Source organism: Puma concolor, chromosome B1, assembly GCF_028749965.1.
Source record: "Puma concolor isolate L17-30 chromosome B1, mPumCon1.1.hap2, whole genome shotgun sequence".
NCBI classification, from domain to species: Eukaryota; Metazoa; Chordata; class Mammalia; order Carnivora; family Felidae; genus Puma; species Puma concolor.
In genome coordinates this window covers 1,670,866-1,698,651 of record NC_141670.1, presented here as the reverse complement: position 1 = coordinate 1,698,651, position 27,786 = coordinate 1,670,866, and the positions used below count along the sequence as shown (strand labels likewise).

The 27,786-nt window shown below is 56.5% G+C and overlaps 1 protein-coding gene and 1 long non-coding RNA gene across 13 annotated transcripts; one reads left to right on the top strand and one right to left on the bottom strand.

The window, feature by feature from the left end:
* Nucleotides 1-33: 33 nt before the first annotated feature.
* Nucleotides 34-24,170, bottom strand: KBTBD11 (kelch repeat and BTB domain containing 11). 11 transcript variants are annotated; one of them, XM_086703063.1, is made up of 4 exons: nt 12,400-14,313; nt 9,765-12,148; nt 9,348-9,628; nt 34-2,928 (listed from the first exon to the last, which is right to left on the bottom strand). In XM_086703063.1, exon 4 carries the CDS (start codon nt 2,148-2,150, stop codon nt 96-98), a length of 2,055 nt encoding a protein of 684 aa, XP_086559189.1. In that variant the 5' UTR covers nt 2,151-2,928; nt 9,348-9,628; nt 9,765-12,148; nt 12,400-14,313; the 3' UTR covers nt 34-95. The 11 variants fall into 11 exon arrangements, with proteins under 11 accessions (XP_086559189.1, XP_086559195.1, XP_086559190.1 ...); XM_086703069.1 differs by having other exon boundaries at nt 9,488-9,628; XM_086703064.1 differs by lacking the exons at nt 9,765-12,148; nt 12,400-14,313 and adding an exon at nt 23,983-24,170.
* LOC147581424 (uncharacterized) lies at nt 24,100-27,786 on the top strand. 2 transcript variants are annotated; one of them, XR_015249897.1, is made up of 3 exons: nt 24,100-24,319; nt 24,549-24,798; nt 24,934-27,786. It is a non-coding gene; the product is annotated as an uncharacterized LOC147581424 (long non-coding RNA). The 2 variants fall into 2 exon arrangements; XR_015249898.1 differs by lacking the exon at nt 24,100-24,319 and adding an exon at nt 24,329-24,461.

The window sequence follows — 27,786 nt, the reverse complement described above, 5'->3', positions numbered from 1 at the left end:
CTCTCTCTCCCCGCCCCCCCTCCCCCTCTCCCCACTTGAATCTCGGCCCACGGGGGGCGTCCCTGAGGGAGATGCCCAGGTGGCCCCAGCCCGCCCTACGCGGCGCCCTCCTCGCCTCGGTCCGGCTTCTCGGGCAGGTTGAGCACGAACGGGAAGAGCGCGCCTCGGGCGTCCAAGGGGGCGCGGAGCGGCGCGGGCTCGAAGCTGCCGCCCTCGCCCGCGCCCACGTCCGCGCCGGGCTCGCTGTCCCGCGGGGGCACGAAGCGCCAGGTGCCCGCGCGGCTCACGCAGTAGATGGCGCCGTCCAGCGCGGCGCAGCGGAAGGGCTGCAGGCCGGACGGCGCGCCCGGGGGCCGCAGGTGCGCGGCGCAGCGGCTCCACTGCTTGGCCAGGCAGTGGTAGCGCAGCACGCTGACGCCCCCCGCCGGCGCGGCGGCCGCCTGCGAGTCGCCGCGGCCCCCGCCCAGGTCGAAGCGGTAGATGAAGCCGTCCAGGGCCACCATGGCGGCGGAGCGCTCCCTACTGCTGCTGCACGGGCACTCCTGCCACTCGTCGCGCCGCGGGTCGTACTTGAGCAGGCGGTAGAAGAGGGAGCCCCCGGACACGTAGATCTCGCCGTTGCAGGTGGCGGCCTCGTGCGCCACGGCGAAGGCGCCCCGGGGCAGCGGGGCCACGGCGGCCCAGCGGTCGGCGCGCGGGTCGTAGCGCTCCACGCTGAGCAGGCACTCGCCGCCCACGGCGTACAGGTGGCCGTCCAGGGCCAGCAGCTGCAGCTGCGAGCGCGCCTGGCGCAGCGGCCGCACGGTGCTCCAGCGGTCGGTGGCCGGGTTGTAGCAGAAGACCTGGTCCGAGGGGCGCGCGCGGCCGTCGGGCCCCGCGGGCCCCACGCCGCCGGCCACGAAGAGGTAGTTGTAGAGCACGCACAGCCCGCAACCCCGCGCCGGCGCGCCCTCGGGCAGCCGCGTCAGCTCGCGCCACTCGCCGGCCGCCTCGTGCAGGCAGTAGACGGCGGCGTCGCCGCGGGCCTCGGCGTCCCCCGACGGGCTCTGCGGGCGGCTGCCCGCGCGCTCCCCGGCCGGCCCGAGCGCGGCGGCCAGCAAGCGGGCGCGGCCGGCGCGCAGGCGGCGGCGCAGCAGCAGGTCGCGCTCGGAGCCCGACAGGCGCCCGAACACGGCGGGCTCGCGCAGCACGTCCAGGTAGTGGTCGCTCATGAAGCGGTAGGCCGCGTCGCGGAGCTCCGCCAGCCGCTGCCGCTTGGCCGCGCTCAGCACCTCGTAGCAGTTGGCCAGGCTCAGCTGAGGAGCCACGGCGTCGGTGGCGCGCTGCACGGCGCACGGCAGCTGCAGGCGGCGCGCGCCGGCCACCACCTCGGCCACGTTGTCGGGTCGCACGCCCGCCATGCGGCCGCTGTACGCGTAGGCCAGCAGCAGGCGCAGCGCCGCCCAGCCCACGCCCTGCACCCGCAGCACGTCCCGCGACGCGCGCGCGCGGAAGTAGTCGCTGCGCGCCGCCAGCACCGCCTTGTGCGCCCGCAGCCGGCGGCCGGACACCTCGATGACCAGGTCGGGCTCCCCGTGCGCGGGCCCGACGCCGGGGGGCACCGGCGCGGGGTCCCCGGGATCCTCCGGGGACGCGGGCTCTTCCGGGGTCGCGGGCTCCTCCAGGGACGCGGGCTCCAACGGGGACGCGGGCTCTTCGGCGGACACCGGCTCCTCTGGGGACGCGGGCTCCTCCGGGGACGCGGGCTCCCCGGGCTCTTCCGGGGACGCGCGCTCCTCGGAGGACGCGGGCTCTTCCGGGGACGCGGAGTCCGCGGGGGACGCGGCGCCCGCGCTGCCGACCTCCCACTGCCTCTCCACCACCCGCTGGCCGCTGCGACGCGAGGGCGGGGGAGTCGCTGCGCCCTCCGCCGCGGAGGCGCGAGACTGCGGCGGGGAGTCGTCCCCGGAGCTGAAGCACAGCGACGCGCTCAGACTGCAGGGTGTCTGCGCGTCCGGTGGCTGCAGGCTGCCCTCTCCCGGAGCTGCGGCAGCGCCGCCCCGGTCCCCGGCCTGGCCGCACGCTCCCTGCGCAAAGGCGTCCCCGGCCTCGGCCCCGCGGCCCTGGTCCTCCCGGGGGTAGAGGGCGCAGGGGGGCACCGGGTTCTCCATGGGCCTGCCTGCGCTCGCCGCCGCCGCGGCCCGACCCCCGCTCAGCAGCCCACCATGACCGCGCCCTGACTCAAGGTCGGCGGTTCCTCTGGGCTCTAGCTGCGCAGGCCTTTCCTGGCCCGCGATCAGATTTCACTTCTGCGTCCACAGCCCCCGTGGCGCTCACACAGCGCTGCCCTCTCCCGCGTGCAGGAGGGGGTCGGCCCTAGATGCACTCTCGGCTGAGCTGCTGAACCGCAGGCACGCTACCGCTGGCCGGCCGGGCGTCGGGGTCTCCGTGGCTTGGTCCCCAGGCCGCAGCACTGATGCTTTGATGAGGGTCCCGCGCAGGCACCGGCCGGGTATCCGCGGCTCCGTCCCCAAAGCACTGGGCTACTGGGTACGGCTGGCCCACCGGGGCATGCCCCCTCCTTCCGAGTCAGTGTTCATCACTCTGGGTCTCCTCACTGGGTCCGAGGACAAACACCACCCAGGCAGGCTGTCTCTAAACTTCAGAAGGGGGACTTGAACTCGGGCTTTGGTAGCGAGCCCCCCCACGGAGCTTTTATTTGTACGACTCCCATTTATATCAGTCTCGCCTCGCAGCATCAGCAGCAGTCCTGATGCGTCTGCGTGCGCACTGTTCACCCCCGGGGGGTGTCCATAATTCACTTGCCCAGGTGTTAGAAAAACACAATTACTGCCCTGAGAGCTGGCCTTCCTCACGGATCCATCAGGAGCCTCTTCCTTTGTGGAACATCAGGTGTTTCCATATGGTGTCACCACACTCTTCTTGTTCCTGTTTATGGAAGAGAGAGAGAGAGGGCGTTTGAATGTGCACTTTTCAGTGGGGTTATTCTGTGTCAGTGGGGTCTACTGCGCTGCCCCTGACTTTCAGGTTAGGGGACTCACGTTTGGTGGGAAAGGGGTTTGTGACTTTGGGCTGCTGGAGAGTTTGATGGAGAAGATATACAGAATAATTTAGGGATTTTTGGAAGTGTTCTCTCCCCTGTTCCTGCCCTGACTGTGAGGCCCCCGAAAGAGAACCCAATTCAGGCAGAGGGCTTTAAACACATAGGGTTGATGTGAACAAAACTGCTCATTTTGCGGCTAAAAAGCAGTCAAATATCAACAGCTTATTTTCAAAGTAATGAGATGTATATGTAAAGAACGGTCAGTGAGAGAGCATAATTGACCTTATTAATTGTATTAATATGAGTTTTGCTACAGTCTTTTCCAGTTGATTCAAATTAAGTGGCAAAAGATACTGGGAGGAAGGACCTGCTCTGGAGCTGGCCTCAGAGGCCTAACTCCGAAATCGGTCTGCACTGCTTATTCTTGGAATCGTGTCTTTAAAACCTCAGGGAAGCAATTCCCCACAAACAGTCCATGCACAGCAAAAGAAGAGCCAAAGCAACAACAACAAAAAGAAGAAGAAGAAGAAGAAGAAAAGAAGAAGAAGAAGAATTAAAAAGGAAGTATGTGGAAGGCAGATGTGAGCACGTGCAGGTGAACCGTAAAGTCATGAAATATCTTTCCCAAGTTGGCAAAACCTTCTGAGACTCCCCAGCCTGGAAGGATCTTGGCAGTTTTACCACGAACGTAAAGGGACGGCCCGACCGTGTCCCAGCTTTCTAAAGAAGAGAACTTACAGGGAAGGAAACCACATGTAGGATGTGTTAGTCTCTCCACTGAGATCCATGACACTCACCTTCCCTCAACCTCTCCTGGTTTCTACCTCGCCTACCTGGTCCTCATAAACGTTCAGGGTTCAGCATTTACACTTGCCTGCCCTGTTCCTCCTGCTGCTATTACTAAAAAACTATTCCCGGGGCGCCTAGGGGACTCAGTTGATTAAGTGTCCGACTTCGGTTCAGATCATGGTCTCCTGGTTCGTGAGTTCAAGTGCCTTGTCGGGCTCTGTGCTGAAACAGCTCGCGGAGCCTGGAGCCTGCTTTGGATTCCGTGTCTCCCTCTCTCTGCCCCTCCCCTACTTGTTCTCTTTCTCTCTCCCTCGAAAATAAACAAACATTAAGAAAAAAAAAACTCTCCCATTATGTTAGCAGTAAATGTCTTCAAGTTGAAAATTCAAGACATTCAATTCTCTCTCTCTCTCCCTCCCTTCCTCTGTCTCTCCTTTCCAGATATCTTTAACAGTAACTTTCAGGGTACGTCCGCTGTGTGCAAAGCAGAGTCCCGGGACACAGGGAAATGCAGAGTAAGCTGAAACCCTGGCCTGCCCGGGGGCGCGGGTGGTGGAGGAGGCTCTCCTGTTTACTCAGCTGTGGCCCAGCCCCGCTGTGGTGCGGGCTCAGTGCCGTCCATCCCGGCCCCAGCGGCCATGCCCCGGCAAGGTGGCCGTGACCGCTGGCCCACAGCGAGGCAGCGTGACAACAAACTGGAAACCTGTACGCACTGTGTAAGCAAAGCTCGTGGTGTCTCCCCAGGGACCCAGTGGTGCTTTCTCATCAGTGAGGTCACTCAAGGGAAGGTTGAGATGTACTGACAAATCGTACTCAAACTTCATAGATACAGAGAACAGACTGGCAGCTGCCAGAGTCAGCGGTGGGGGAAACGGGTAAAAGTATCCACCTGTGAACCTCCACGTCGGGCACAAAGTCAGAGGGACTGGCTGTGTTCTCAGGCTCGTTCTTTCACACTTCTGCACTCCGCCTAAGACCGTAGACCTCAGAGAACCAAGCTAGTATTTTATTTCTTTTTGTGGCTGAGAAAGGGCCCCAGAACTTCCTGGTTCTTTCTCTGGCTGGACTCGGTTCAAAGAAAACCCTAAGAGTTGTCTTCTTGTAAATCATCACAGACTGAAAGGAACGGCAGAGAACAGGACGCATTTTTAAAGCTTACGCTTGGGGCTCTGTGTTTTGAAAGCCCTACAGCATGAGTGTGAGGCCCAAGAGACTCGGGCTGGGAAGTGTGGGGTATGTTGTAGCTACAATGAAGCACGGGCTCTCGCTCCACAAAGGAACCAACACAATCCAGAGCAGCCCGTGGTGTGGCCCGCCGGGGCCGTCTGCTGGCCTGGGAGAGACGGAACTGGTTCTCGGCCCAGCCACCCAGAGAAAGATGAACAATCCTCTCGAAAATCCTGCCTCTAGAGTTCTAGTGACAATACTTCTACTCCTCGGCACACGTGAAAGTTGTGAAACTGTCCTTTTGAGGGATATTTGCAGCAGAGACGGTTTCATGCTGTTCCGCGGACGCTCGCGCCCCGGGCTCCCCGGGCACCCGGCTGGGATTAGAGCCGGTGGGCAGAGGCCCCCTTGCCTGGATATCAGTGATGCGGCCACGAGAGCCCCTCCCAGCTCAGCCACGTGCCCAGCTGTGCACCCCGGGACCAGGTCAGTCCCTGCTCACGTCCAGCCAGCCAAGGCGATGCCGCACACGGGTGTTACCGGCCGGGCCCCAAGACGGCCTGCCACTCGACGTCAGGCACGGTGATGCCGAGTCAGGAGCCGGGAGGCCAGCCCTCCCCACCCACCCCCCACCGGAAGCTCCTGGCCAGCGATTCTGGAAGACGGTCCCCGAGCACCACTTCGGGCCTCTTCCGAGTCTCTCCCAAACCTTGAAGAATGGGCGGGTCAGAGTCCACAGGAGAAATGAGGACATTACGCAGAGGGACCACTTCCTTTCCCGAAAGGTGTTAAAGAAGCTCCACAGGAGTAGCTCTGTCTTCCGTCCTCCCTGAATGGCCCGTTGCTGTGATTTTGCCTGAAAACAGATGGGGAGTAGGGACGCCTGGGGGCTCAGTCGATTAAGCGTCTGACTCCTGATCTCGGCTAGGGTCATGATCTCATGGTTCGTGGGATCGAGCCCCATGTCGGGCTCTGTGCTGACAGTGCAGAGCCTGCTTGGGGTTCTCTCCCTCTCTCTGCCCTCCCCTGCTTGTGTGCATGCATGCTCCCTCTCTCTCAAAATGAACTTAAAAAAAAAAAAAAAAAAAAACAGATGGGGAAGAGTCAGCCCGTTTTGCATCTAACAGCCCTGAGGCCTCAGCAATCCTGCTGACGAGGTTATCGCCCAATTTCCGTGGGCTGGGAGTCACAGTTTTCCCTCCATGTGGTGGTTGGTTCTAGAATCAGAATTCCAGTAAGGGAGTCCTGCAGGACTCTGGGCAGGGTGCCCGTCCTGGCCACATGAAGTAACCGAAACCCCGCACCGGGTCGTGGCATCAGGAAGGACTTCTTTCCCGAGTGATCGCCGTCAGGTGTTGCCCCGAACACTGCTTCTGGGGGCTGCTGCGGCAGATGGTGAAAAGGGACGTGTCAGGGTGGATACGTAGGTGACAGTGACAGGCTCCCCTCTTGACTGTAGTCAGAAAGTGTTTCAAGAACAAGTCTTATTTAAATGTCATTTATGTAGCGTTTCCCCCTGAAGGAGTTTCTTCTTCACAGAAACCTAAACCAAAGTTTTACAGTTTCTTTCCATGAGTTTCTTCACTATGAACAATGAATTTTTTTTAATGATCGTACGATATCCTAATGGGAACATTATTTGTGTCTCTAACGTGGAAATTAGTTGATTTAAAATTAAATATGCTTCATTGTAATATAGGTTGCTAAAAAGAGTCCTTTAAATAATTACAGTCAGCTTTAAAAAAAAAAATGTATTTGTCGGGGCGCCTGGGTGGCTCAGTCGGTTGAGCGTCCGACTTCGGCTCAGGTCATGATCTCGCAATCTGTGAGTTCGAGCCCCGCGTCGGGCTCTGTGCTGACAGCTCAGAGCCTGGAGCCTGCTTCGGATTCTGGGTCTCCCTCTCTCTCTGCCCCTCCCCCGCTCATGCTCTATCAAAAATAAGAAAACATTAAAAAAATTAAAAAAAAAAACTATTTGTCAATCGACTTAGGAAGCTTATGTGAGTTTCCGTGACACGTACTGCTTGTAAGGAGCTCCTCCTGGGTGCTGTCCACGTCCTGCCCAGCCTGTTGCTCCATAGACGTCTCCATCCACACCCGTTAGGTCCCAGAGGCCCTGGGGACAGCGCCCATGCTGTCCCCACTGTGTGCCTCCCTCAACACCAGAAAGACACCATCCTCCTGGTAAGCAGCCAGCACTCGATGTGAGGTTCATCAACAAAGAAAGCCATAAACAGAACTGTCACAGAGTCTTACAAACTCATAGGAAGCTCCAGGAATTTTCTATTGGATTAAAGAATGTGTTGGTTTGCCTCGGCTGTTCACACCAATATTACTTTTCAAGATGATGTCTTCTTTGGGCCTCAATTAAAACAGTTGGCAGTTTTGGAGGGGGCCTAGAGCTGGTGGGTCAGGAGGGAGCCCAGGCTGTAGATGAACCGATGTTCCGCGAGGCTCTGATCTTCACCCCAATGCCTGGTTCATGTTTCCTCTTCGTAGTACAGAGTGGAGTTTTAGGAGGGCCATCACACTATGTGTGCAGAATTACAAAGTCCAAAGCCAGGCGTGAAGAAGCATCGATCCCAAGATGCTTCTTCATTTTGAAACACATCCCAGTAACACTGTCTGGCCACCAAGAGCACGGTGCTGCATGGTGTCAGAAGACGTGACAAGTGGTCCACACCCAGCGTGTCTGGGAGAGAGCTATGAGGTCTCAAGCATGGAGATACTCAGTGAATAAAAGAAAACTAAAACCAACTTAGGTAACATAGTCTGTGTAGTTTAGAAATGGACAGGGTAGGAGTGACTGGGGGGGGGGGTGGGCTCAGTCAGTTGAGCGACCGACTTCGGCTCAGGTCATGATCTCACAGTTCATGGGTTCAAGCCCCACTTGGGGCTCTGTGCTGACAGCTCGGAGCCTGGAGCCTGCTTAGGATTCTGTCTCCCCCTGTCTCTGTGCCCTTCCATGCTCGCTCACTCTCTCTCTTTCTCTCTCTCTCAAAAATAAACATTAAAAAAAAAGAAAAGAAAAGGAAATGGACAGGGTGGCTGGTGACATACTTTGGTGAATAATTTGATGAGTAAGTGGTGCCCTTCGGTAGGTCCACTGACATTGGGGTTTATGTGACCACACTACAATGTATGATTTTTATTTTTTATGAAGGAGATTCCTAAAAGCGCAGATGAACTGTAACACAGGCTGAGCACACACTAGCAGCGATAAAAACGATAGCTAACATCTCTTGTGCCAGGCACGGTTCTCCTGTGATAAATCATGCAACCATGCACAACCCTCACCACCGTCCTGTGAGGCCCTTGCTTTCACTAGCCCCATTTTACAGAAGAGGAAAGGAGATGTGAAGCAATCTCACCCACATCATACAACGAACCAACCACGCGGCTGGTAAGTGGCAGAGCCAGAGTGGAACCAGCGCCCTGGCTCAAGTGCACCCGCCCCAGAAGCACCACACCCAATGCTTCCGCACGCGCTACTGATCGCGCACCAGGGGACTTCCGTCACAGCCGCGAGCTGGGCGGACTGAAGCCCACACCGTCTCCAAACGCTCTGTCCGTTGCCCAGGGCGTCCCATCCCGGGTCCTAGTAACTCTGGGTGCCCCACCCAGCTCTGAGAATAAAGCAGTCAGCGGCGTGCACGCACCTGCTCAGAGCGCTTTGGCGGGAGTCATTTAGGGCAGTTACGATCTTTGTGACTTTAGGGGGTGAATCTTTGGCAGGGCTCACTTGCACCAAGTAAAATTTCAGAGAATTTCCTGAATAACAGGTGTATGTAACAGCTCTTCCTAAAGTCCCGAGGCCAAGGCTGGTGAAGGAGGCTCTGAGCTGTTCCCAGGACACCTGTGCCCTCGTGCAGGTCTGTATCTTAGATCCTGGGCTGATGGGTTCCCCCTGCCCCAGGCCAGCTTGGTCAGCATTTCAACTACAATCCCGATCCTTCTTGAGCTCCAGCCCCGTGCACCCCGTCCGGTAGAAACCGCTCGCCTCCCTTCCCTGTGAGGTGGTGTGGTCTGTGTTCCCAGAATGTCTTAATTTAGCTCCACCTAGTATCGCCCCCCATCTGCCTGTGCACCACCCTTTTCTAGAACGTGAAATCTGGGACAGAAGATTTCATTAGTCATTCTGTCTTTAGCACAGGGATGGGTTCTCCAAGCACAACCAGTAAACGCTGGATGGATGGATGGATGGACGGATGGATGGATGGAAGAATGGATGGATGGCGCTAACTAGGTAAACAACAAAAAACAAACTCTGAAAACACATGGAAGTTCGGAAGCTGTACCAAGGATGACACACATTACAGTTTTATCAAGGAGCGAGGATGCTGCTGACAAAAAGAGTTCTTGAAAGGGATTGGGGGTTGAAATAAAGATGGGCTTTCTAATCTCCTCCACAACTATGCCGGGTTCTCCATTTCCCAGATAAACGATACTGCTCTGTAATCCTAGAAGATGCGGGTGGGTTTTAATTACAGGGCTGCTCCGGGCCCGGCCCGCTCCTCGGTGCCGGGTTCAGCGGAGCACGGCCTCAAGCCAGGTCTTTTGCGGCAGTGACACATCAGCCTTCCAGTTGATGCAGGAGGAGAAAGGGCCTTGCCTCCGCGGGTCAGGGAGCTGAAATCAAAGGAAAGCTTGTTTTCAGTAGAAGAAAAGGAAGCCAACACACAGAGCAAAACCTAGGAGATGGAAAGAGAGGCCCCTGGATCGAGCCGTGCCCACAGCCAGCTGCACCCCGGGGCTTCTGACGTACGTGAGCTAATAAGTTCCATCTGTAACCTATGCTGACTTGGGTGGGATTCCCGTCCCTGGAAACCGCAGTCAGACTGGCTGAAGACAAGAACCGCCGCGCTGCATCGCCCAGGGGGTTAAGCGGGACGTTTAGAGAGAACCGGGCACAGCACAGCTCCTGCCGGGAAAGCATGCACAGCGAGGTTCCCGCCCCGACAGCAGCACAGAAAGCCTCGAGCGGGACGAAGGAGCGCGAACAGCCCCACCCGTGTACCCAGACGAGCCCCCTCGCGATCCATGCGTGAGGACAAGTGTCACCACCGTCTTGATTCAGTAAAGGAGAAAATGCCTGAAGCCCAGACAGTTCGAGTTCCTAGTCTCAGAAAACCAAAAAAATTAGCAACAGACCCAAACCACGGCAGCCTTCTCTTTTCCCACGTCTGGAGCGTTGACCGCGTGGCCTCGGGAAAACCTTCCCCGGGCTCATTCCATGTGTTCACCAGCGGAGCGGGCCACGGGAGCCACGGGGGCCATAGGGGTGAGCGCCCCTGCCGGTCAGCCCGAGGCGTCCTGCTCCAGGCGCTGTGCTCCCGGCTCTGAGGGCAGCTCAACAGCGCTGCGCTAAAGGCCAAGGCATCGCGGGCTCTCTGGGCCCACATCCTTGGCCGTGCTGGCAGCTCGGAGCCCGGGGCCTGCTTCGGATTCTGCGTCTCCCTCTCTCTCTGCCCCTCCCCTGCTCACGCTCTGTCTCTCTCTCAAAAATAAATAAACATCAAAAAACTTAATAGAAAAAAAAGAATGCAAACTCAGAATCTGTTGAAATAGAAGCATCTCTCTTTCTTCGTGGGTCAAGATTCAAGAATCATGGATTTGGCCCAACATCCAAGTGTGAGCACTAAGGTTAGAGAATCACTGACAGTCTGCAAATTGTAGCTACAAAATGCAGTTCTGAGCAGTATTTGGGTGAACCTGGCCCTTTCCGAGTAAATCCGTGCTGTGCCTCCACTGAAATAAAGTGGAGTGTCCCACAGTGACGGAAAGCCGGAAAATAAGAGACTCCCCGTGCCAACTCAATCCCGGTTTTTCTCAGCTGTGCTGTTAACTTCCCATGGATCCCTCAGCACCGATAAATAACGAACAATGTGCATTCGTTGGCTCATTCCTCGTTGACCACGTTGCACACCCACAATGTAGCAGGAAGTGTACGACATACCAGGAAGCACCGAGGAACACAACAGGTGTGGCCCCAGGCCCCATGGCCCTCACGGGCTCGTGAGGAAGGTGAACCTAAAGCCGTCACATGAACTCTAATGGAAATACAAACCGTGGCGGGTGCCATGAAGGAAACACACACTTCTGAGAGCTGATGATGGTGGACGGGATTCCTACTCTGGGATGGGGAAAGAGTCCTCCGAGAGTATGGAAGGTAGGCTGACGGCTGAGAAGGGTAGCAGTTAGCAGGGAAGGCGGGAGAGAGCAGCCACGGGGAGGTCCTGGGGTGAAAACAAGCCTGACCGGTTCTAGAAACAGAAAGCGGCTGGCCGTACTGCGGAGGACCAGCCACGTCCATGGAGCCCCTCCGTCTTGGTTACAGTGGAGAGCCACTGATGGTTTGTGAGGAAGCGCAGGGAAGGTGACCTGGCAGCGACCGTGCTCAGTCCTGTGTTTTAGAGAGAATGCTTTGTGTCCTGCTGCACAAATGGAATTCACTAGACTGCTTTTAGACTACTCTCGTGTCTGCCAAAATCACTATATACGTGAAAATGAGCTAATTTACATGACTATGAATACATCTCAAAAACACAACTTCGAATTTTTGAGGGTTTGCAGTTGGTACAAAGATACCATGCAATACCGTCCACATCCTGCACATGAAGTAAAATCCTGTAGGTTGTTTACAGGATGTGAAAAGAAGAGGAAGGAATCTGGCATAGAGGTTACTTCCCAAGAAGGAAGGAAGGGGATGTTTTCCCAGCTTGGTATCACTTGGTTTTTCTGGAAATTTAAAGCATCCAAGGCAAAGGATAACTTGTCTATTTCCTTTTACACATCGTTTATGGTGTTTGAGATATTTCACAACTTAAGATGTCAGATGTTCCTCTGTTTGTTTAAATGGCTATCAGTCCTTATCGATTCATGAATCTGGCTTCACTGAAAATTAATGGAAGCCATACGACCTTAATCATAAGCAAGCAGATTTAATCAACAGATAGTAACTTACTTCATTCCTAGTGCTGGAGTGCTTGATTAACTTATTCAGGATGCTTAAAATTGTACTGGAATTGAAATATGGTGACATTAAGTAAAAACTCACATTTTGTCATTTTCAAAGTTTTAAGCTCTTGGATTTATAAAAGGAAGCCTTGTCCAAGATCAGACCGGATACCTACAGAGTTTAATTAAAACCTGTGCAGAGGGGCGCCTGGGTGGCGCAGTCGGTTAGGCGTCCGACTTCAGCCAGGTCACGATCTCGCGATCCGTGAGTTCGAGCCCCGCGTCAGGCTCTGGGCTGATGGCTCGGAGCCTGGAGCCTGTTTCCTATTCTGTGTCTCCCTCTCTCTCTGCCCCTCCCCCGTTCATGCTCTGTCTCTCTCTGTCCCAAAAATAAATAAAAACGTTGAAAAAAGAAAAAAACAAAAAACAAACAAAAAAAAAACCTGTGCAGAGTCCTGGGAGGTGGGGGGCACCTGGGCGGCTCAGTTGGTTGAGTGTCTGACTTCGGCTCAGGCCACGATCTCACGGTTAAGTTGGTGGGCTCAAGCCCCGTGTCGGGCTCTGTGCTGACAGAGTGGAGCTTGCTTGGGATTCTCTCTCTCCCTTTCTCTCTCTGCCCCTCCCCTGCTCAAGTTCTCTCCCTCAAAAATAAACATTAAAAAAAAATTGTTAAACCCAACTATGCAGAGTCCTAACCCAGCGCCCTAGCTATCAATGTCATTGTTTATCTACCGTTGTTGATACACATTGAAAATAAGGTAGAAACCCTTCTCTCCAACTTCTGCTCTGGTTTGATTAAGACATAATGCAGTCTTTCCTTCCCACTGCACCTGCATCACCAAAACATCCAAAAACATCCTCAAAAAGAGGATGTTATTTAGCTTGTACTTCCTCCTTGGTCATGGCTATTCCTGAACAGTGAGTGTGACTGCCGTGGGTCCAGGGAAAACACCTGCGGTGTGCTTCAGGTCACGGACGGCCATGCAGAACAGGCTTTCTGCCCAGTGTCCAGGCGGACGTGAAGTGCCAATTGCTCTCGCTGATATTTTAGCCGCTACCTTTGAAGGAGAAATCAAGACAAAAGGTCTGACGAGTGTGAGTTCACGTGTGTGAGCCACCAGACAGACCACTGGGCAGTCCAGACACAGCCAGGTGAGTGCAGATGCGGACGCTAAAGGTTCATAGTTCTGGCCTGAGATTGAATCTGAGGAGGCTTTGTGCTATTATCTGCTGTCTTTGCAAACGCTTTGAACATCGGACTGAATGTGGTTTCTAGATGAAAGTCGCCAACGTCTCGACGTGTCTTCATTTTGTCCCTGGGAGCATGAAGCTAATGCGAAGTGAGTTCAGAGCAAGAGAGGAAACCAGTCTCACGAAGGTGATGATTGTAGAAAAAAACAAACAGTCCCACTTTGCAGATGCAAAATACAGTAAGACATCGGAGTGGCTCTGGGGAGGCTGCGACTTCGGTGTGTGACCGTGAGGCACCGGACAGCGTCCCCCGCAGTGTGTCCAGAGTTTGAAATTCCAGGAGGACGTGGACAGTTGCTGTGTGTCAGGCCTGGACAGAGGCGACAAAACCAGTGGCGATGAGCCTCCCCACACAGAATCGCAGCACAGCTCGTGTCTCCTCGTGGGGAGGGTCAACGCTTCCTCGGCAGGCGACCTCTCACAAGGAGCCAAGGCCACACGCGGGGCGTTCCTTCCAGGGACGCTCGGCCTCTTCTCCCGACACGTAGCCTGTGTTTGCAGCCACCCTTCTGTTCGGGGGTCTCTGCAAGCCGCCCGGCCCCTCAGCCCAGCCCCCAGCGACAGGAGCTCCAGAAAATGGCTTTCAGCTTTTAGAGACGTTTCTGTGGACGCTAGGACAGAGTGTGGACCCCTTCGGAGCAGGAGAACGCAGTGCTTTGTCAAACTGCCTTAACCCAGAGTGCACGACCCGCTGAAAGCAGGAGGGGGGCGGGACGCGCCTGGGGGCCACGGTGCTCACACAGGCTCCCTGTGCGAGGACGCGCTGCTCAGAGACCCGATCACCTCGGGAGACCTGCGCCTGGCATGTCCGAAGCACTCACGACACGGACGGAAGCCCCACTCTGGAAAACCAGAGCTCTGAGCACAAGGACTTCCCACAGCATTCCTATCTGCAAAGCCCTGGGATAACAGAATTTTACCAACAAATTCCGTCGTGTTCATAGGCCCTCATTAAAAGCTACATTCTCGAAGTTTCCAAGCATTTGTGAAAACGCCTCGACCACAGTGACTCTAGAGACCAAGATCACAAGGCGGCACATGCCACTTACAAAGCAGTATGTGGGTGTGTGTGCACATGTGTACATGTGTGTGCGTGTGCGTGCGTGTGCACATGTGTATGTGGGAAGGTGTATGCACATGTGTACATGTGTGTGCACGCGTGTGCACGTGTATGTGGGTGTGTGTACGTGTGTGCATGTGTGCGCACATGTGTATGTGGGTAGGTGTGTGCACATGTGTACCTGTGTGTGTATGTGTGCACGCGTGTGCACATGTGTATGTGGGCGGGTGTGTGCACATCTGTACATGTGTGTGTGTGCGCATGTGCGTGGGCACATGTGTACATGTGTGTTCATGTGTGTGTACTGTGTATGTGGGTGTGTGCATGTGTATGAGGGTGGGTGTATGCACATGTGTGTGTGCACACGTGTGCACATGTGTGTGGGTGTGTGCACATGTGCACCTGTGCGTGTGCACATGTGTATGTGGCTGGGTGTGTGCACATGCATACATGTGTGTGCATGCACGTGTGTATGTGGGTGTGTGCACATGTGTGCATGCGTGTGCACGTGTACGTGTGTGCATGTGTGTGCGCACATGTGTATGTGGGTGGGTGTGTGCACGTGTACGTGTGTGCGTGTGCACATGTGTACGTGTGTGTGTATGCACATGTGTATGTGGGGGTGTGTGTGTGCGTGTGTGCACACGTGCACGTGTGCACACAGGGAAACCACAGAAAAACACTGAGAAAAATACCAAAAAGTCTAAAAAGCTTGTTTGTGGCAAGATGATGTGTGACTTCTCTTTTCATAAATTTTGTTCCCCTCAAATTGTCTATCCTCAGCAGGTACTACTTTGGGAATCAGAGACATTATTCTACATGCACAGCCCTCTATGCACAGATGTGCACATATGCATGCCCGTGTGTGTGCACACTTGTGTGTGTGTGTGTGTGTGTGTGTCCGTGCACAAAATAAAACAACACTGACTCCGGAAGGGTCCCAAAAGGAAGGGCCCTCGGTGAAGAATTCAGTGAGATGGCCAGGCTTTCAGGCTTAAGGTCCTGAAAAGAAAACGTCACTTTCAAAAGTCAAATTCTGCTAAATCCGGGGCCTGCCGTGGGCTGCAGGTTTGCAGGGAAAACACTCTCACACAGCCTGCTGGATGTCCAAATGTCCAGCTCCAGATCCCGTCCCCAAACCCAGGCCTCTGGGGACCCCGATGTCCCCAGTCCTTCAGGCGCCCTGCCTTTTGCTTCAACGGGGGAAACTTGAGACCAGACGGGTCAAGTGACTGCTCCAGGCCGCACAGCGAATCAGCACTGATGCTGACCTGGACTCACGACCCCATGAGGAAGTGTGCCCTGCTTCCTGTGTGGTGTTCTCTCAATTTCAGGAGGGCGGAAGTCTAGGATCCAGCCATTTGTACAGATTCCTACAAAGCCCACGACACCACGGAAGACAGGCCACGCGGCCAGCAGTGCATCACACTGACAGCTCCTAGAGGCTTCGGGGCCGAGGCTGGTGCCTCCAGGAACAGGTGGTAGCAGGACAGCGTGAAAAGACGCTACCATGCCCCTGGGCCTCTGCCGCCGAATGCCACCTGCTGTAGCAGGGGGACCGGCGGGGGGGGGGGAAGAGCTCCACAGGGGGTGGGGGGGGCAAGCGCCTCTCAGTTCACACCCCGTGTCAGCACACCCAAGGCACCCACAAACCACCAACTAGAGCCACACCCGAGCAGCATGAGATTTGGGACCACGGTCTCCCCGTGGCCTTGGGGCTGCTCGTGGAGACATACCCCAGGTGCCTGGAGTTCACTCAACGTTCCCCCTCGTGGTTCACAACCTTTGGTTCATAAACTGGGCTTCTTTCTCCCATCCCAGTATTTCTCCTTAAAATACCCAATGGGGTGCCTGGGGGGCTCAGTCGGTGAGGCGTCTGACTTTGGCTCAGGTCATGATCTCGCAGTCTGTGAGTTCGAGCCCCACGTCGGGCTCTGTGCTGACAGCTCAGAGCCTGGGACCTGCTTCGATTCTGTGTCTCCCTCTCTCTCTCTCTGCCCCTCCCACGCTCATGCTCTGTCTCTCTCTCTCAACAATGAAAAAACACTTAAAAAGTTAAAAAAAAATCCAACCTTCACATAAGGTCTCCTTAATAAATAACAAAAGTGCTTACATCAAAAGCGAATCATGCTGTCTGTCTGCCTTCGGGAAACGAAGAGAACTGTTCTTTACATCTCGGCTTTGTGATCAAAATGGCAACACACGTGCCTAAAATTACCAAACCCAATCTCTACGTTCGGCCAAAGCGGGCTTCCCACCAGCTCTGGGGGCAGTGACCGTGCAGTGAGTGCCCCATGCAAGGTGCCAGGAGTGATGAATGAGAAGCTGTGGCATGAACTAAGGCACAGACTTTTCTTGCCCCGGTCACGTTTCACAGCTGCTATCTTGTCCCGGGACAGAATTCCACAGCCGGCATCCATCCTTCCAGGGCAGAGGGCAGGGGAGACCGGCTCTCCCCTGCACCACGAGCTCTCCGCCCGCCGAGAACGCGATCCTTCTGGCAGAGACACAGCCCACGCACTGTCCAGGGCCCCGTCGGGTGGGCTTCCTTCTCACTAAGTCATGCATTCGTTCACAAACGCACACTGACGGAAGCCCACGAAATGCCGGGCACAGATGACAGGGAACAGGCCACGAAGAATCCTGGCTCACAGGCTCCCGCTGCAGGGGGGACGCCCAGCCCTCATTCATCAGCCCCCCAAGCCCACCGGGTGCCACCCCACACAGGGCGGGTGCAGGACGGGTTTCCCGGGGCTTCTGGTCCGGGAGGCGAGACAGACCCCTCCCCCGCCACCTGTCCCCAGTGACTGAGTGAATGATCACAGATGGGGGGAGCACAGGGGACAGACCTCCCCGGCACGTCCAGGGATGCTTCCCAGAGGAAGCCAGGTGTACCTGGGGGCGAACAGGACGAGCAGGACTTGAGAGGAGGACAGGAGGCCTGAAGACGTGGTCCCCGCACACAAGCTGTAAGATGGGCACGGGGGGCACCGAGGGAGCCGCCGGCAGGCCATCAGGAGGAATGGGGCCCGAGGGACATACGGCTGGCACGCCCTGGCCCCCCCGGTCCAGCCCGTCCCATGCTGCCCTCCCCAGGGGATGCTGACCCCTTAGCATCCTCTGGACCTGAGCGGCCACGTTGCAAACAGCAGCTGCTGGTTCTCGTCCTCGTGACACCCACACCTGGATTCCCATGCCCACACGGTGGGGGGTGGGGGGTGTCACTGGAGCGCCCAGCCGGACGGGCCACCAGAGACAGCGGCAGTGCTTGCCGGCAGGGGCCCCAGCCTGGGTTTTGGAAGGGCGTGTGCACCTGCGGAGGATCTGTTTGCATTTCCCTCAGCTGAGTGAGGCACAGAGGACCCTCCCTGCAGATCCCTGCAGAGTGTGACCAAAATAAACCCTGCTGTTTGGAGCGGGTCTTCTGGAATGACTGGTTGTGCACCCCCCCCACCCCCCCCCACCCCGGGGCTCTCGGCCAGGCAGGGTGCCGGGTCGGAAGGACGTCCAGCAGCTGAGCAGATGCCTGGCAGCCAGCGGGCCCCCCGGGGGCCAGGCCCCTGCCCCGAGCCCCCTGTGCTGGGGCGGCAGAGGGGCTGAGGGCACGGCCAGCCTCGCCGAACCGACGGCCTCAGGGCGGTCTCCACGCAGGTCTCAGTGATGCTGCTGAGGTCTTTCTTGGTGGCGCAATGGAACGAGAGGAGACAAGGTCCGGGAAGGAAGCAGTCAGTTCTCAAGTGACACTGGGACCAAGCAAATATCAAGGAACCGGGCCTTGCTGGGGGCTGGGGTCGAAAATAAAACGGGCCCGTTTCCCAGCCTCTCCAAGAGCGTCAAATTAAGGAGCTTCAAGTAAGGGTCAAACCCAGATCCTTTGTGGAGGCCTCGTAAATGTCGGACGGGGCGCCTCGGCGTCTCTCAGACAGGAGTCCCCTGAGGCGCTCCTGCCTCGTGGACACTAAACTGCAGCTTTTGGGAATTTCAGGGACTTTTTTTCCGAGCAGCCCTGGCCCAGCGGAGGTCCAAGGTAGACCGAGGACCCACGCCAGCGACATTCGTGACCGCTGCTTCTGTCAAACGGCACGAGTCCCAACAGAGCCACAGGCGGCCCCCCGCATCTGCAGCACAAACAGGAAGAGGCACGACCGGCGTGGATTCCGTGGGACAGAGACAGCGCAAGACGGAAACAGGAAGCAGGCTGAGAAAAGCGTCAGCTGCACACACCAGGCATTTCTTCTGGACAAGAAAGGGTGACTTCCAAGGGAGCGCCACGAATCCAGAAGGCAAGGCCAAGAGCAATGGAAAAATCGTCCTCAGGAATTCGAATCGAGCCCTTTCCAGGAACTGCCAGCTTGGGCCGGACTGCAGCGCAGGACGCACGGGCCAGGCTCTGGGGGCCTCCCACATCCGCTGGGGAACAGGCGGGTGTGACGGGGATGTCCACGTGTCTGCGTGGCTGGGCCCCGGTACCCAGACGCTCCCTCAAGCACCCGTCTGCGTGGCTGGGCAGGCACCGTTTAGAGGGAATGATCGCTTAAGCTGGTGGACTTGGCTAAAGGCAGAACCCCCTCCCTGATGCAGGGGGGCCGCATCCAACAGTTGAAGGCTCGGAGCGGGGGAAGGGCTGAGGTCCCCCAGGAAGAGAGAAGCCTGTCCCCGGATGGCCCTCAGGCTCCAGCGGCAGCCCCTTCCCTCCCCGGTCCCCTGCCTGGCGGCCGCCAGCCTCACCAGCCCCACGGCCACAGGAGCCCGTACCTTAGCAGAAACGAGTCTGTCTCTGTCCAAGTACGAACATCCTGCTGGCTCCAGCCCCAGGGCCCGCGGCATCTGTCCCACACGCGTCTGCCACTGCATGTCCGGTGTGGGGCAGGTGGCTTGGGGCGTGGGTCCTCACGTGAAGATCGTGTTCACGAAGCTGCACTCCTGACCAGCAGCCAGGACGGCTCACGCGCACCTGGGCCTGATTTCGGTGACGGGATGCTGGAGCCTGAGCCCGATGCCATGACAGGATGAGGTTGGGGGACCCGACGGGGGGTTCGTGACACTGCATGCGGGAGGAATAGGAAGTTAGTGGCCAGAGAGTGGGCTGCGACACAGGGTATTTTCCAAAGATGGCCCCACGGACATTTCCCGTCCAGCACGATCTTCTCACCACGCGAGAGGACACTCGCCACGGGAGGTGAGGTCCACGTTCCCTGCCTTCGAACCTGGGCAGGCCGGGAGCTCCCGTGAGGTGACACGGGGGGACTTCCAAGCCTAGTCTGGGAAAGGAGGCGCGGACTCCCCCCGGCTCTCCCTCCTCAGGACGCGGTCCTTGGGAACCGTGCCTCGACGTGGACGAGGTCCAGCGCACTGAAGCGGCCAAGCTGGGAGAGCACCGGGAGGGGCCGCAGAGAGACAGGGACGCTCCAGGGGCCCCGCCTGCCTGAACCAGCCCCACCCGGAGCCCAGACAACAGAGCTCAAGGCTGTGCGGGCTCTAAGCCACCACGTACCGCACCGCCCGCCGAGTGGTACAGAGACGAGCCGTCCTCACGCCGCAGATCTGTAAGCAGATTGTTCCCGTGTAAAGCCACCCCGAGTCTGCTGACGTTGCTACACAAAAACATCAGAGACAACAGATACTTATTTCTCACAGTTCTGGAGGCTGGGAAGTCCCAGATCAGGGGGCCAGCATGGCTGGGTGAGGGTCATCTGGGTGGCCGACTTCCCGCTGTCCTCACACGGTTGAGACAGACTCCTGTCTTCTCGCGAGGGCACGAACCCCATTCATGCGGGTTCCATCCTCCCGACCTGCTCACCCCGAGGCCCCACCTCCAAACACTATCGCAGTGGGGGTTAGGGTTTCGCATACAGCGGCGCATGCGGGCGTCTGTGGGACAACCAGAGCAACTGGGGTCTCACATCCCATGTGAAGAATTGTGGGGTGCAGCTTTGACAGTGGGAAGCCACTGACGCCCCAACACGGTAAGATCTGTGTTTGTAAATGACTGCTCTGACCACCGTGTGACAAACTGACCAGAGGAGACAAGAGGAATGTGCAGAGCCCAGACGGGGGGGCTCAGCCACAGTAAAAACGAGAGAAGACGGTGACTCAAAGGTAGGAGGTTCCTCATTCACACACTCGAGGGACCTCACAGCCTAAGACTTCGTAATACAATAGTAATAACAGCATTAACGCTGGCACTGTGCTTATCAGCTTATGAAACGTTTCGTCTACATCATCTTATTTGGTGATTTCCCTTTATGATTCGGTAGATCTCAGCTCTGCAAAATTAACCCATATCCTACTCCATCAAGCCCTAAAGTATGAAGCCCCATCAATTTGCATAAATGAAATATCACAATAACAAAATTATATGAAGTTACAAATTACGACTCTCTGCTCTGGCCTTCCTTCAGTTTTCCAGTGTGCCCTAGTCCTCACCACAGGGCCTTTGCACACGATTCCCCCTGGGACCTCCCCATACCATCCTCCTTTGCCACTTCTCACCCTTCAGATCTCAACTCAACATTTCCTTGTTATGTGCTTTCATGGTTTATTCCTTTCCTTTCCTTCAGAATACTTGTCTTGATCTGTTACTACACAAGAATTCACACGGTCACGTTTACTGACTTTCATCTCGTTAGAGTCTAGGCTGCAAGGGGTTGGGGGACTGGGTCTACTTCATTCACCGCCCCTAGAATTGTGCCTGACCCACGGAAGGTACTCAGTAAATATTTGTGAAAGGAGGAAATTAATTTTTAATTGGTCAAACATTGCATAAGACAGAGAATGGCTTCAATTTTCAAGGCACTGTTTATTTTAATATCGTTTCCAGCAGGAGCCAGGTTCTTGGCAAAGGATAAACTCCTAGAAGTTTTAATTTTATTACAAAAGTTATTGCTGCTCTTTGCGAACTATTTTGCAAATATGTGCTGGGTACCAACACTGTAATTTCAACATAATTACAATAACTGCAAGAGAAAAACTCCAATCAGGGCCACGGTGGAGACAATAATCCCTTGAACTCCAGAGAAGAGCAGATCTTATCCTGAGTCACCAGGGGAAGATGTGTGAAATGACACGGGGGCTTTCTGCCCTGCAAGCGGACGGCGTCACAGGCGCCTCTGAAGCCCAATGAAGCCACAGTCCTCTCGGGTCACAAAGCTCAGATGTAGGGAGGCTCGGGGGCATTACAGCTGCCTAAGTGATTCCAGATTCTCTGCAAAGCTATTATTACTGAGCAATTTATGCTGTTGGCATTCAGAAAACAACAGAAATATGATTCCAGATGGAGGCGTTCAGAGCTTGGAGAACCTCTGTTCTTCCGGAACAGGAACAAAGACTCCAAAGGTGTATTTTAAGCTAAAAAGAGACCTTTTCCTTCCCACCGCCGTTTGTACCGGGACTTAAGGAGGTGGAAACGGAAGCAGTGGGGACTGTGTGCAAAGACATTCATTGATGAGGCCAGGGCCTCACCACTCTTCCAGATTCTTCTAGAGTCAAGGCTGGGCCTTCCCTGAAGGGACGCCCAGATAGCAAAAAGGCCAGAGGATCCTATACAAAATCTCCCTGCAAGCATGTAGTCTCGGGCAGACATCCGCACTATTTTTTTCTCCCTTCCCAAACCGAGATTGCCTTAAACACAAGCAACATCTTACAATTTTGCTCATTCTGTTCTAATTATATTACCAGCAATATCTGTGCAGTCGACACTAAAAGCTCAAGAGACTTCTTATCTCATTAAAATTTTTGCTTAGTTATCCCCAGAAGAGAGGCTCCCAACGCCAATTACCATAAATTTGCAGGCAAGGGCCATCCCGGGAGCAAATCTGGTGGCAGGGGAAGGCTGGCTTCTGTGGTTTTTGGGGTGTGGAGAGGAGTATTCTAATAATAGGACGCCATTAGCTCAGGATAAAAGGCTCAAGGGCAGCGCTGGCACCCATTAGGAGTTCCTAATTAGAGTCTGAGTAACTGCTATTTAATGAGATGGCGAGAGGTGCCCAGAGAACAGGCCGGGAACAGAGCGAACTCCCCACTCCCTCGGCACTTAAGGGGGAAGGGCAGGGAATTAAGAGCGGATGCTCACGCCTTCAGTGTTGTGCGTACAAATGCAGGTTATCATATTGTTTTTTCTTTTCCCTTAACATAAATGTGGGGGGTGGAGTTAGAGAATACGGTTTCGTAGGAAACTAAGAGGTGCTGGAATTACTCAAAACCCTCCTTGTTTAAATGCTCTGGGAGCCTTGGCTCCCGAGCCAGCCCCTCCCCCAGACCTGCCCGGTCCCGCGCAGGGGGGTCCCCAGCACGTGTGGGTGCGGACCGGCCGCGCGGCTGGCATTCAAACTCCCCTCCGGACGTCTTCCAGTCGGTGGCGCAGGCAGAGCTGGTTCCGCGCGCCGGGTATTTCGACGCCGCTCCTTGTCCTGCCCCCACCCCATCGTGATGTCGGGCACGTTCGCACAGGCCACCGGCGCTGGCACGGGGCTGCCCGGCCCGGTCGGGGGCACAGGCTCCGCGAGAAGGGAGCGCAACCGCGAGCAGCGGCGGCTGAGGGCGACACCCTCGGGGCGGGAGTGCGACCCCGGGGGCGGGGGCCGCGGGGGCGGGGTCTCGAGGTCCCGACCTGCGGCCACAGGGCTCAGAGCGGCCGAGGGAGGAGAGACGGCGGGGCGCGTCCCTCCGCTCTCCCGGGTCCCCAGTCCGGGAAGGACCCCTCGCCTGCTTCCGGGGACCCGCGAGTAGGGCGCCGCGCACAGGCCCTGAGAAAGCGGGGATCCTCGGCCGCGCCGGCAGCAAACGTGGCCACAGCGCACTCCCCCCCCCCCCCCGCCCCACTCCACGAGCGCTCCGCGGGGGCGGCGGGCCTCTGGGGGGCCTCGGGCTGGGCCGAGCTGCGTGCGGACACGCGTTGGGCCGCGGCGCTCCCGGGCCTCCGGGGGCCGTCTCCTCGGCGGCGGTCACCGCGGGGACAGCGCGGGGCTCGTCGCCCCCGAGACCCAGCGCGGCCGCCGACTCCCAGCCCACTCCCACCGCACGCCCTGCGGGGAGGCGGCCACCCGCTTCCCGGGGGAGTCCCCGCGGATCGGACACCCGCCTCCACGCGGGCGCCCGGGGGCGAGACGGAGGTGCGCCCAGCCCACTGCCCACACCCCCACCGCCAGCAGGGCCACCACGGCCACCTCCCCCCTCGCCCAACTCCCCCGCCTCGGCGGCCACCCCCTTCCCGCCCCTGCTGCCCCAGTCCCACGCCTCCGGGGGCGTCTGGCCACCGCCTTCCTTCCGCGGGGCCCACCCCTACCTCGAAGCTCCGCGCCTCGCCCTCCACCCCGGGGCCCACCCGAGCCAGGACGCTGAGCCCCAGTCGGTGGTCTCCGGCGCGCATGCGCGCGGGCCTCTTCCCGCGCACCTGTGAGAGCGCCCGGGGGCGGGGCGGCCGCCTCCCGCGCACCTGTGCGAGCACCCCGCGGGGTCCCGAGCCTCTGCCCGCGCGCCCGGGAGCGCCCGGGGGTCTTCCGGCTCTTCCTGCGCGCCCGGGGGGAGGGGGTCCTCCGCTCCTTCCCGCGCGCCCGCGAGCGCCCCGGGCCCCTCCGGCTGCTGCCCGCGAGCCCCGGGGCCCTCCGGCGCGGCCGGGCCCGGGCCGGCGAGCCCTCCACCCCCCCGCCCCCCGCCCCCGCCGCTGGTCCCCGGGGAAGCGCGCCCAAGCCCGGCCCCCGCGGGGCCCGGCACTCACCCTCGTCCGCGGACGCTCAGCCGCTCCGGGGAGCGCGCCGAGGCTCGGAGCCGCGGGGGCGGGAGCGGCCACAGCCTGGGCCGGGCGCGCGTGCACACGGGCGCGCGGCCTCCGGGCGGGAGCGCGAGCCCGCGCCGCCGCGAGTCCCGGCTCCGGGGAGAGGGTTGCGGCTCGGCGCCGGGGCCTTCTCCGCGTGCCCCGCCCGCCCGCCGCCCGCTTAACCCTTTCCAGGACCCCGGGACTTCCTGCCGAGACGCGGGCTGCAGGCGTGGAGGGCGGCGCCACCTGTCCCCACGACGGCCCCACGGCCGAGGCTGGGCCCCAGCTGCGCCCCGGTGTGAGTGAATCCCCGCAGCCACCCCGCGAGAAGCGGAGAGCGGGTTCCCGCCGGCGCGCTCGGGGTTTCTGCCCCCGACCACACTCTTTTGTGTCCTGCTTCCCCTCCCCCGCTCCTCCTCTACAAAACCGTGAGATAAAATGTAGTGTTTATATATGTTCGCAAAATTGGGGACGCTGCGTTGTTGGCATATTTAGTGGTTAAAAACCTATTGCCTACCTCCTTACAGATTCCAGGATAAAAGACAAAAACGTTGCGAACACTCAGAGGAAACTGCTGAACTTTGTTCTTCTGTCTGGAAGTGTGGCCTCAACCATCTCCGGCTCCCTGCAGCTGGGACCTGGCGTAGGGCCACGGGGGGACCCTCTGGACCTCACCGAGAACTTGAAGTGTTAGCTCCACAAAGCCAGTGGACAAGGGAGACACTTCCTCTGACTTCAGCTGCTTTTTAGTCCTACATACAGCTGCTTCCTGCCCAGGTCAGTTCTAATTAAGACTGGACCCCTGATGGCAAATGCTATTTTTAAAAGTTTTGTGCAAAAATTATGATGATTACATTTCCATAGGCCCAGAGAGCCTCAGACTTGACTTTTTTCAAATTTTGCTTTTGACAGCCTTTGCCGGGTTCATACACTGCGAGGCTTTTGGATTTCAGCGCCGGAGCTAACACCCTGAGAACATCCTTAAAAAACGTTTTCATTCTGCCAAGTGGAATACTTTACCTCGGGATTTGGATCAAAGGAAGCAGAAACCAAGCAAACTACTGGGATGTATATTTTTAAATTATCAGTTAACTGTACCAGAAGCAGATCTTTTGGGGGCTGAACTCATTCCCGTCATGCTCCATTTTTGTTTTGTTCTCTTTACTCCAAAAACATTCCAAAATCTACTGGGATCTTTTTTCGCGGATGTTCTGTTCACCTTCACATGGAGACTGTGTGTCACTAGCTCACCCAGCTCCATTGGCTTAAAGATGCCTGGAGTGGAGTTTTAAACTTATTTCCCAGCAATGCCTCCAGCCCTTACCCCCATTCCTTCAGGGGAAGCTTTAGGCTGACCCACAGCTTTATAGCCTCATCCACGTCCCCCACCCACTTTTGTGGATTAGAATCCAGTGGCCCCTAAGTTTTCCCCAACCAAAGGTGGAGTACTGGCCTGTCTTCTCTACCACTCTCCAAACTTCCAGAGATCAGGTACGTCGCATTTAACTTTTCTTCCCGCGGGATCTTACTATGCTTGCCATATACTAGGTTCTTAGTAAATGTTTATTGAATGAGCGAAAAAGTAAATGAATTAACTTAAAATATTCATCCAACCCATATGCCATCTGGTAGATAAGGTGTGTGGGGAACCCCATCCATTTTCAGACTTTACATGTTTTATTTTTAAAAACGTACTGTGGTCCCAATATGGCCAATGGAAATTGCCGGGGAACGATCCATGCATTTAATTAGGAAGTCATTCAAACTACAGGGACATCCAGAGTCCCTGAAGTCAAACATGGGATCCAACAATACCCAGAAGAAGAAGGACTTGTCATAAACATTAAATAACGTCCATTCCAACAGTATTTCAAGAATATTATTATTTTACTGTTTTAAATTTTCCACTGCTCAGAAAGAGCCTAACCACGCATGGCACACTTGAAGGAGTGTATAAACGAGCCGTGCAGAGCTGTATGAGGTATAAATGAAAACGTAAGTGAAACTCAGAATTGCCCTGGGTGAGATGGTGTCCAGCCCCCTAATAAATGCAGGGTCTCCCGGCCTGGGCACCAGGCTTAGGGGACTCTGACCCCCATCTGGAAACTGCATGGGGAGAGCAGAGAGCACAGCTTTGGAATTCAACAGATGGGATTTCAAACACCAATGTCACCATTTCTCCGTCTTAAGAAATTTGCACAGAACCCCTGACCTCTCTGTGTTCTTCTGACCTCTTCTGTCTGACCAAGGTGACACATGCAAGGCATTTAGCGCAGTGGGTCTTAACTCTAGCGGGAGGACAGCCCCACTCGTCACCTGTGACTTTGTCACTGCCCCTCTGGCTGAGTGTCAGCAAATACTTTCTGCGCTCCCAGTTCTGTGCTTCTGCGTGTCGTTTTCATCACACAACACCCAGTACTTACGGAAGATTCAGGAGGCTGGGCAGTCCAACACTGGGCCCTGTTTCGGTGCTGGACACCGGTTTTCTACTCGTGCTGATGCCAGAGAGCAGATAGTTTCCCCAAAGCTTAATAGCCCATAAGAGTTGACGCACTCCTGCCTTCCAATAAAAAGCAATTAAATTCCAGTAGCTGCCAGGAATCGATCCCGTTGCTACATAGCACTTTGAGTCTCTTGGCATGAAAAATTAACCAGAATATCTGTGTGTTGGTGTGGAAACATCAGTCCCCGCGGCCTTGAAAAATTCTGCCCGTGCTGTACGAACACGAAGCCGTCTCCTACACAGAGCTCCCCGAAATTCCCCTGGCCCCACCGTGACTACCCCCTTCGGCTCTGATGGCTCTGGGTCCGTTTGCAGTGTCGTGTAAGCCATTTCTTCAACATGGTGAATATTCTCCTCAGGCCTGAGTTTTCCCAAGCATCTAATTAGCCCGTGCCTGAGAATGTTACACCCGAAAAAGAGGAATGTAAGTGCCCTGAAATACTGTTGACGATTGGCCATTAACTGGTTGTGTACTGACCGTGTACTTGTGATGTCACTGCACACATTTTCTGTTACGGACAGTCCCGGGTTTAGGAGAATACCTGAGCGGTCCTGATCTGAATAGGACAGTGGAGACCTGTCTTTTTAGCCTCAAGCCCCAGGGCCAGCACTGTGAGCAGATCAAGCTGTGCTCGGTGCTGGTCCAGTCGGTGAGAGGAGGAAGCCTGATTGTGCTGAGTGTCTCCCTCCTGCCGTCCTTCATCACTGTGGGCAGCAGAAGGAGGCGGGGGGGGGGGGGGGGGGGGTTGCTGGCAGGCTACCAGGAGGCCAACAGTTCCTGTCAAGTGAGTCAGGACTGCAATCCCTAAGGGCCGTGAAGTTCATTAGTGCTGATTCTGGTAAACCTTCTCTTGGAAAAGACATACCAACTGAACAGTTATTTTTAAATACTTTCAATGCATGTGTTTATCCTGTTAGAGCAAGTTATTTACAATCAAATACAATCTCACATGAATCTTTGCGGTATACCTACACGTAAGCGTGCATGTAACTCCGCAAAATACCCAGGTGTAGATACACGCACTGCCAGAGGGCAGTTTTACAGTTGAGGGAACGAACTCTCTCTCAAAGAGTCCAATGTCACTTTCGTGTCACGTGCGGCCGAGCAGGGATGCGAGTCCTGCCCAACCCCGGGCCCTTCTTCACACCGTCTTTCCAAATGAATGAGTCCGATCTTCCGAGTACAGATCGAGGAGGAGGCACAAAACCATACTTTGTGTAACGGGAATCGATATGTTAAAAATAAAATTGGTTTCCTAGTA

Excerpts from the sequence above, each read along its gene's own strand:
- KBTBD11 (XM_086703064.1), bottom strand. The coding sequence starts at position 2,150 with ATGGAGAACCCGGTGCCCCCCTGCGCCCTCTACCCCCGGGAGGACCAG.